At 40.0% G+C, this 10590-nt stretch overlaps 1 protein-coding gene across 1 annotated transcript in view; it reads right to left on the reverse strand.

Annotated features, from left to right (window-relative positions):
• LOC107035547 (protein sickie) overlaps window positions 1-8623 on the reverse strand; it is a 127897-nt gene extending 119274 nt beyond the window's left edge. The window contains exon 1 of the mRNA XM_015253017.1: window positions 7931-8623. Coding sequence (XP_015108503.1) covers window positions 7931-8623 — 693 coding nt within the window. The remainder of the gene's footprint in view (window positions 1-7930) is intronic.
• Window positions 8624-10590: the final 1967 nt, after the last annotated feature.

A 10590-nucleotide genomic window follows, 5' to 3' on the forward strand; every position in this document is an offset into this window, starting at 1 on the left:
TGTGTTTCACGCAGTTGCATTTTTATACGCCTGTGTGTTTGACGCAGTTGTATTTTGATACGCCTGTGTGTTTGACGCAGTTGTATTTCTATACACCTGTGTGTTTCACGCAGTCGTATTCAGATACGCCTGTGTATTTCACACTCCTGTGTGTATACACACACAGGTGTATAGAAATACAACTGCGTCAAACACACAGGCGTAGCAAAATGCAACTGCGTGAAACACACAGGCGTAGCAAAATGCAACTGCGTGAAACACACAGGCGTAGCAAAATGCAACTGCGTGAAACACACAGGCGTAGCAAAATGCAACTGCGTGAAACACACAAACTTCACGCATGCGTGGAGTGTATGGAGTGTACGGGAGTGATTCACGCAATGGTGCGAATAGTCACGGCCCAAAATAAATATCCAAAATATACAAATTTCCAATGATAACAAACCCACGTCTAATGGAATTGTACATTGGCCTCGACTACTTTCGGAATGAAATAATCCTAAATATTCACCACGACGAGACCTCCAAGACGCTATTCTCCGAACACATTGACGTTTTATCCACAATTCGGTCGTCAAAGGTCACATGAGAGGGGAATTAGTTGAGGGTACGATGAGAATTCCCGACAGGCAGAGCCATCGATTTACTATTCGCGAGGGCTCGCGTATTATACACACGAGTACGGGCGTCATTAGTTGTAATGCCGGTTGGCGTGTCGAGTTAGCGTATAATGTACGCAAGTGGAGGTGATAGTTGTGTCTCCTGCGAATATCGATCAGGGACAGATTTGCGATTTCAGATTCTTCAGGAGTCAATGTGGATAGCATTCCGTTTGAATTAAATTTTTTTTTAAATGCCTAATTACACCGTTAGAGAAACATTAGAAACATTAAATTGAAGACATTGAATGTGATTGGGGGAAAAATGATAAAATTTCAGATTTTACTGAATTTTACAGAATTTTACTGAATTAAAACGAAAATTTCCCAACGTATTTGAATTGTTCGGAAATTTCAGGGAATCATTTAACTGATATTTACTATTGTGCGACAATCATTTGATCTGAGAAACATTATTTTTTCTCCCCAAGTTAACTGATTCAACACGACAAAAGATCTCCTCCAGGGGAACAAATAATTTGTAGTGTATCAGAAAGAAGATTGAATTGAATTTTTTCTTCATGAATGCCCAATAAAGTCAACGAAATCAACCAAAAATTTGCATACACCCGATAAACTCGATCAAGTGTATTAAACCGAGTATTTCATTCAGTTCCATTGGATTTAACAATATGTTCACAGCCCAAGCACTGGTCGCAATGAAATTGAGGCTATCCTCTCGCCATTATATCGTACCAAAAGGTTTACGTTGGGATGAAAACTTTACATATATACCGCTGTAACGCAAAATGCGCGCCGACGGCTAAAAGAGGGTCGAGGGAAGAGAGACCAACGTGAGAGGGCCTTTGTCGCCCGATTACCAAGGGTTTCGATATTCCCCTCTCTCTCTTCCACAATTGGCCACTGTGCGCCAAAACGAGGGACACGAGGAGTACGCAAAATTAGGTTCTACTCCCCGTTCTTTGGAAGCCCGCACTTTTCCTCTCATCTTTCGTTGAAAACTTTTTATAAATGTAATGGATGACTTCATTTGCACTAAAAATCGAAACTCATCAAAAGCAGATTGAAATTAAAAAAATTGGAAATTTGAAAGAGAAGAAACTGTGGACAGTTTATTTATTAAAAAATTTTTCTCGTTTGAGATCTTCTCGTGGGTATTTAGGTAATTTTATGTACCCCAAAAATTAATGATAATTACACTGAAAATTGACGACAAAATTCCTGAAATTGACATGTCCCTGAGAATTGAAACGAGTAAAAAACCGTCTAGTTCTGAAATAGAATAGAATCCTAGTCTCTCGTTATCTCGCAAGTCAACACGTATGAATTTTATTTTTAAAACTCTCCCACCATCCAGAGCGCCAGTATTACAGGAATATCCCGGAAGGAAGTGAGGGCGACGTCCTCTCTCTTCTCGTCTATTATCGCACCATTTTTCCCATTTCTCTTGTGTCCCCGCATCTCCCTATTCGTCATCCCGAGCAGGTTGAGAACCAATGTAAGTGAGTTATCGCCCCTTCCACCTCGGAATACCCCAAAGAGGATGCACCCTCACCTTCTATCCCAATCTTCGGAGGGAAAGAGACTGCGGAATACGGGGCACTCAAGCTCCCTGGATATCTCCTCGCTCCGTACCCCTGGCTTGCGTACGTGTTCCGTACCTTCTGGCAAGGACCAAAGTAGCTATATCTCCTACTCGTATACTTACACTTTCCCTCTCTACCTTTATTCGCATCACGCAAGGAATGGCACAGGGAGAGTGAATCAGCGGAAAAGGCAGTGCGTGAGAGACCACTGGGTTACCATGGTTACTTTACTGGGCGAATTCGGAGAGCCTCGGGGCACCCATTCATATATACATTCTACTGCGACTTATTTTTACACGGTTAACCCCGTAAAACACTCGCACTCGGATACTGTTTTGTTGCTTAAGTCTTTAATTGATGGGAGTAATGAATATTTATTCGCAATTCTCGGTGAACAAATATTCCGGGAATTAAATACAGACGTTACGGGGGTTTTACCTCTATCAGTGTTTACGCTGAGGGAAAAAATTTGTTCTGCTGAAGAATTATATGGTCCCTGGTGAGATCTTTTGTCGTATTGCATCGATTTACTTGTGGATAAAAAAGACAGTTCCCACCGAAACATGATAATTTTTGGAGTAGTAATTGTCAGCGTGAGCCATCTATGTCTTTTAGGCAAATACATTCGTTCTACAGAGAATTGAGAAAAACAATCAGATTTCATGGACTATGACTAGTCATTTTCAGGAGATTGACATTAAATTTAATTTAAGGGAAAAATCCTGAGTCTATTATAAATTATGCCGGATTATCAGTGATTTTTATGACTGAAATGTCATGATAGATTCCTAAAAATTAAAAAAAAAAAATTTTCTGTATTCTAAACTCATCACTCCACGACAAATTCGCAAAATAATCTCTGCAAATGTTCTAATCCCCCTTCTTCCTCACCGAGCCCACCTCCAACCTTCACGCCCACCCACTCCACACCCCACAAAAATCCGAAATTAATTCCCCCTCTCGCCTTCCCCACGACCTCACAAATTAAACCCTAGAAAAAACCCATAAACATTGTTTTCAAATCTGGAAAAAAACCAACAATGGACTACCCACTTGGTGTTCCTTTCACCTAAACCCACGTGTGGGCACATCTCGCGTCAATCCTTATAGCTGCCAGCGCATCGAGGGCGTGGACCCACAGCTACAAAAGCGACACGCTCACGCGCATTGTCTTTGCATTTTGAATTAAAAACACGCATAAATCACTCGATGAGCAAGAACTGGTGAGTTGTAAAGTCTCGTTATATTTCCTGCACATCAAACTGTCACAATGTACTTCTTTAAACTCTCAATGAGCGACAAGAGGAGCAGAATTGTCTGCAAATGAATAGGGCGAGGGGGAGACACATATTGCGTATTTTTTTCAATTAATTGGTTATACTCATTCTCATTGAAAAAAGGAATACGACCGATGAGAATTACATGTCCCAATTTATCAGCTGTTGAATGTTCATATTACAATAAATAATTTGCTCATGTTCTAATTCCTATGCTCAATGAATAAGATTTTAGAAACAAATAAAAATACAGCGGAAAAAAATGGAAGAATTTGCTCTATTGACTTTTTAAAATAACATAAATGAATTAATTAATTTTTTAATGAAATAAATAAATAAAACTTTAAGAGAATTCTCATAAAGTTTCAATAGAAACTCAATACAATTTCTTTAAAAAAACATTAGGTTTTTCTGTTTAATTTTGTCATGCGTCGGAAAAAATCTTCAAATGCTTAATTGTGCATTAGCATCAAGAGGACTTGTGCAATCTTGGTTGGAATGCCAGTGAAATTGCTCTAATTCTTCCAGCTCACGTACTATATCTCAGTCCAATATGAGCCCAGCCTATTGGTTAGTTTACAAAAGGGCGAGAGGAGGAACAAATTTGGTATCGCAGTGTTCTAACGAGCTCTGACATTTCGCTTGGGGTTCGGGCCTTCTGCTCTTCACTTGACTCGTTCGATTCTCTTTTTCCTTACACACACGATGCGCCCTGTCTTCCCTCGGGCAATCGAAAAAAAGAGAGAGGGTCCGAGGGGGCGTGCAATCACGCGTGGATATCTTTCTACGAGCCGAGAGAATTCGGAAAAAAGACTAATTTCAACGGACAAAGTCAACAAGGAATTTTGTCTGAAGAATGGGGGGAAAATCTTTTGGCTTTCGAGGTAAATTTCGTAGCGAATTATTATATTTCAGCGCTGAGAGGGAAAATAATTGTTTATTTGAAAATATTTTGCTAATTTTCTTGGAATAATTCAACTAAAACTTATTTTCCATTGATTTTTTCGGGAATTTTTTAATTTTTAACAGTGAAGAAATAATTCGTGTGCTGCAAGCGTCTAACATCGGCAATATCGTGAGGAGAGCTATCATGTAATCTCCCCAACATGAATTTTTCGGAGCTCGCTTCACAATGAACCGTAAGCACTCATGAAACAGTCAATATTATTTTTCCTTCGACAAAAAAAAAATTTGTTTACATTCGATGTTGAGGAGCAGATACAGCCATATCTCCCACAAAGTAAATCCAGAATACGATATGAAGAATAAGCTACAGTTGTTGACAACTGGCATGTGTCACGTGTCCCAAAAAAAGAGGGATGAATGGCCTATTGGACTCAATTAACATGGAATACCTAGGGGAGGGGCAGATACACTGGACCCCCTAATCACAATTAAATGATTTTTTTCATAATAATTTTATCAACTATTTGTCATTTATTGTGGGAATAAACATGAAAAATACTGCACTGTTGAAAATTTTCATCTGAATTTGCCATGCGAAATTTCGGAAATTTTATCGTGTTATACGTAAAAATAACAGAATAATCAAATTAACAAATCAATAATTGGACGCACGTTCAAACAACCATAATAATTATTTTATGTTAAGCTTTACCCTGCCCTCCCCTATTGAATTCTCAAATCATTTTCGACTAAAAAAGATGTGACTCTCGTTGACTTCGTAACGATCATGTAAACACCCTCAAGTCTCCCTCGAAATAAATCATTCGACCGCGGAAAATAACTTTCATGATTTGTCAATCTCTCCCGCTTGTCAATAACCAAAAATTTCAAATTAAAAACTTTGTCATCCTCTCGCTACCGACAAATGAAATACAAGAGTAATACACACTGAGTTATAAACCCCTCCCTTCAACGTTAGTTACACGATCGCAAGTCTCGCCCAAGCAATTTTCGCGGGGCTCCAAATTGGCAATTGGTGAGTAACCGATTTAGGTAACAGCACGCAGGGAGACTTTTCGCGTTGTTAGAGGGTCGTTTTCCGAAGGCACGAGATGAGGGACTACCCCAAGTACGAGACAAGAGGGGAACCGGGGGAGTGAGTTTAGATCTCTAGGTATCCTTACTGCACCAAATAGATCTCTAATGGAATCGTCCGTGCTTCATTCTCATGTCGACGCATGACTCACGCTCTCTGCGTTTTTCCCTTCAACAACTGCATCGTTGGTTACTGGTGGCTATCACGCCTCCCCATAGACACGCACTTTTCCCGTTGTTATTTCAGATGTGGGGGTGGAACCTGCAGTGGGGGTTGAGAGTTAAATTAATACTTTTGGCTGTTGGACATTCGATATTGCCTTGTCTGATGGACCGGAAACCCGGGACTAAATCACTCGTCATAATAAACTTTTCAATCACATTTTTCTCGTTCAATCTTCCTTCTCCATAGAGAGAACAAGTTCTTGGTTTTCAGTAACAGCTTCTGGAGTTCAATATTCCGCCAGAAATTTTACATTTCTACTTAAATTTCAGGAAATTTTTGCGTTGAAAATTCATAATTTTAAAGGAATTTTGAGAAAATTCAACGGAACGTGGCAGTGAATATTCATTTTCGCTTGAAAATTCATGTAAATGGTGGAATTTCCGTCTTCCTGCCCCAAAAAAATGGGACTGGAATTTTTATTCACTTTTTCCCATTAAATTGAATTCAAAGTATTTTTCCGGATAATTCAGCCAATTTTTTTCAACAGTCTAGTTGAATTATTTGTTTTTCACCCGAACAATGGAACACTTCATTTTTTTTCTCGCATTCTCCTAAGACGTTCTTCGCCTCAATAAAATACACCTGCATAGAAGTCGATATCCCCATCGAAAATAAATGAAAAATTCCCGTTCCCGTGTCTCCAATCATGCCTCAATATTTTCTATATTTCAAAGAAAACCCTCGCAAAAGATGCTGGTAGCATCCCTCCAAGTAAACACGGTTGCTCGACGCGGAAAAGACTCGAGTTAAATCCTGAGGGCAGACTGAGGGTTGATCAAAGTATCTTGACACCCTCAGGCACATATTTGATGGACTCGCCCTTTCTGCACCTCGCAAGACTCCCCTTCATGCCGCCGTATGCACCCCTAGAATCTTTGAGAATCCATTCACCATGAAAATGTTTGCGCTTTGGCAGGAACTGGAAATGTATACGCCTGAGGTATTATTATCACTATTTGATACCAGAAATGTTATTATTAACCATGATTTTTCCCATCCCTTCAATTAAAAAAGAACCCAAGAAATTTCAGCCACAATTTCGATCTGTTTGAAATTTACGGAATGTCGTTGGAAATATTTACCAAGTCAGACAGTTCCACGGAAATTTCAAAGAATTTCGTAATTTAATTTCTTTTGCTGCTAGTGGAATTTGAAATTCCGTGATGTTTTTCTCCTCTAAATTGCCGAATTCAATATTCCACTGAAAAAAAAATACTAAGCTGTGTACAAAATTGATGACGAAATTACATTCGAGGATTTTTTATTTGAAATAAAAAAAAATATGTGAGGTAAAGGCTAAATTGTCCCCTTTGTAACATTTCTTTTCGTTGAATTTTTCTCGCAATTTTTCGTCGATGTTCCCTCCATAATCAAATATTATATCAGCGTATACATTGTCCAAAAAAATCCAGAGTCCACTCGTGAATTTTATCACCTCCAGACTAAAACGCGAACTGATCAACTAAAACCCAAGCGAAAAAAACCGTCAACAAGTAATATACGAGGATAAAGTGGATGACTGAACATCTATCGAGTACTCATCGATGCTTTAATACGGGCTAGTGGGCACGATAGGCACCGGGAAAGAGATATCCCAAATTGCTTCCGGTTTTCCGATTAATTCCAACGCCGTGGGCTCCACACACGAATACATATAACTCATAGCTCGGTTTCACAGGCCCCAGAGCGACGCACAGAATTCCCCAACTGTTGTTTGAATTTCAATGGAAAATCAACGGAAAAAATAAATGCGAGAAGGAGTGGGAGTGGAAGTGTGTGGCTGACAGGGCCATTACTCCAAAAAATATCCGGGAAAGGGCACTGTAAAATCTAGTGTTTTGAAGATGTCTCAATTTAAGACATTGGACACAAAATGTGTCTTATTGACTGATTTCGTGATGACTAAAATTTCGAGTGTCTTGGATAATACTTTTTTCATGGCGAAAAACAAGACGTTTGACAGACAAGACATAATATTATCCTGTCGTATTATAATATCATACTGTCTTGAAATACAAGTCACCAAAATCACTATCATTGCAGGACCAGAAGGCCGCAAAAACCCTAACTATCATTCTCGGAAAAAATACCTTTCACCAGTATTTTTGATCGACCATTGCTAAAAAATGAATGAAGTATAACTTTGAAGGAAAAATCCGCGAGTAAGACAACTAGAAGCTCTAGAATGCATGTCTCACTGAAGTTGGCATCAAGACGCACCTGTTGTATGCTCTTTCCCCGCTGATGCCACTGATAGAAGTGTTGAGCATTTATTGACCATCCGGGAGCAAAGCTGAATCCCTCGGTGGGCACCTGAGTGGGTTGTGCTGTACACGAACCCCTCGACATCCACTCGAAATTCCTGCAGGGCTCTGGTAATTCCGTGTACACACCTCTTCGCGTGCCAAACCAACCGCCAAATATGCACTTGTCATCCAACTCGGCGATTGTCACCCTTCTGGCCTGGCCCAACTCCTTCTCGAGATTGTAGAGCGACTCAAACTCCAGGAATGACATCACTGGCTCGTCAGTCAGGGTCAGTGGACTTGGCTCGTACACCAGACCCATCTCGTAGTCCTCCTCGATTCCTAGGGTCGGAGGTGCCTGCTGACGTCTCGGTGAACGTTTGGGGGACGATCCTGGACTTTGACGGAGGATTTGTCTCTGGATGTCGTCGGAGTGATGGTAGCGTCTGGGCGACAATCTGCTGGGGGATCTTCCGCTTGAAGCCTCTGGATTTTGGGTAGTCGTCTGAGTCGCTGGACCGGAAGATGTCTCCACACCAGATGCAGGGGATTGGTGCTTCTTCGGGGAGAACTTTGATGAAGCTAATTTCGCGAGCCTTGATTTGGGTTTTGTACCGGTTTGGGGGGAATGAACACTTGGAAGTTTATGACCTGATGGACACGACATCGTTGATACATTGTTTTATTGTCATTGGAGTTATTTCAATGGATAGTTTTTGAAAATGTATGACTTTCACTGATTTTTATGGTGCAGAGAAGTTTATTGATGTCGTCTGAATTATGCGGAATCCTCTACTTAAGGATATCCAAGTACTTTGGCTATTTTTTCTCCAGTGAAATGCTTAAGCCCCATTTATTCATTTATTTATTTATTGCTGTATACAGATCCGACATTTCACATTGATTTTATTATTTAAACTTTGCAGCCCTGAATTTAAATCTCGATATTTTCTCCGCTCTTCAAAACAATGAATTTTTCATCACAAAAATCATTTATTCAGAATCGCAACGAATTTATTCATATTCAGAATTTTACCAGAAATCGATTTCATTCTTAAAAAATTAAGTTTCCGAAAATTTAAACAATTTCAATTATTTAGTTATAATCATCGAATGTTTAAAAAATAATGAAACAGTGAAAGATACTTGGATATCCTTAAAGATCTGGATTCAAAGGGTATGAACATTTTCAATCGAATGCCAAGTCCTGATCACCACAACAAATTTTTTCATCACCACCAAATTAATTCCGATGTGTAATTACGAAAAAAGTATCACTTCCACAGATATTTATCATTAGCACAAATTACGCGCTGCGAATAATATTAAAAACAGCATTTAAACGCACAGGATGAGTCAATGAACGCTCGTAGTAGTGTCTAGTCACGAAATTCCCAGTGAGTGGGAAGAGGAATGCAGTTCGCGTGTTGTAAAAAATGTGAATGGTCTGGGGTAAGTGGTGGACGAACGCGGAAACGCAACCCTCTTGCAAGGGTCCTCGACGGGACTGAGCATTCAAAGGCGTCCGATGCGCCGCGCTCCGACAACCCGATGCGATTAGCCTCTCTCGGCGCGCGCGCACACATATTCGGTATCAATGTAGGTAGTTGTGATAAACACTGGGCTGAACAGTGTGTGAACAACATTCTAATTCACGAGAGTATTACCGACGCGACTCGTGTGCTGTTATGTTCGATGGATTGTTGCTGGCGTTTATGGTAATTTTCAATTAATTTTGCTGTGTTGGGTAATGCGATGGATAATTATATTTTTTTAGAAATTCAACAGGAGATTTATCGGAGAATGTCGCAGGTTTAGATCGCTCTGGGGAAATGAGGGGAATTATTGGAATTTGTTGGATGCTGCATAAATTGTGGTAATTAGCCTGGACTATTATGAGATACAGCAATTTTATGATTTTGCGTCTTTTGAATGAAAAAAAAAAAACAGAAAAACAAAATACGTGGGCAATTGCTCTTGTACTGCATATAGCATAGTTATTTTTCCCAATAAATTAGCAATATGCTTCGGTGCGCTGTTGGGTCTGTATGAAATAAAATGAAAATGAAAAAAGAAAATTAACAGTGATTAAGCTCTGCCCAAATAGCCCAAAATTTTGAAAAAATCATCCTACAAAAAAATGTCCCGCAGCGTCGATTTCTCGCATTTTAAACCACACTTTCACCCACCAATCGATAACACGTAAAAATTATTTATCAACATTTCTCTCTATTTCCCGAGTTCACGATTCCTTTTTCCCTATCATCATTATGTATTTCCAGAGTGGATTCGATCCCTCGCTACCCGCCATCAACCCCTCCCTCTGTGTACACGGGGTGAATATTATAAACGCATTTGTGCGTTCACCCACAATAGCAAGGCGGTCGTCAGTGACATTCTTGGTGGGCCGAGTAAACATCTCCCCGCGAATGTGGTAGTGAAACGTCAATGATCGTTATTACGACGTGGTGATGGACACTCAAGGCCACCAGATCTCATTTCCAATGGAAAATTAGCCATCCCAGAAGCATCCCCCTCCCGCCCCCACGTGTTTGGTATCAAAGTAAAGTAACTGAGCGCTTTTTTCCCGTGGCAATATGGTGCCATGTACCCTCGGCAGAGGGGATGATGCAT

The sequence above is a fragment of the Diachasma alloeum genome, unplaced genomic scaffold (genome assembly GCF_001412515.2).
Source record: "Diachasma alloeum isolate Michigan unplaced genomic scaffold, Dall2.0 Dall_scaffold_00199, whole genome shotgun sequence".
In the NCBI taxonomy this organism is placed as follows: Eukaryota; Metazoa; Arthropoda; class Insecta; order Hymenoptera; family Braconidae; genus Diachasma; species Diachasma alloeum.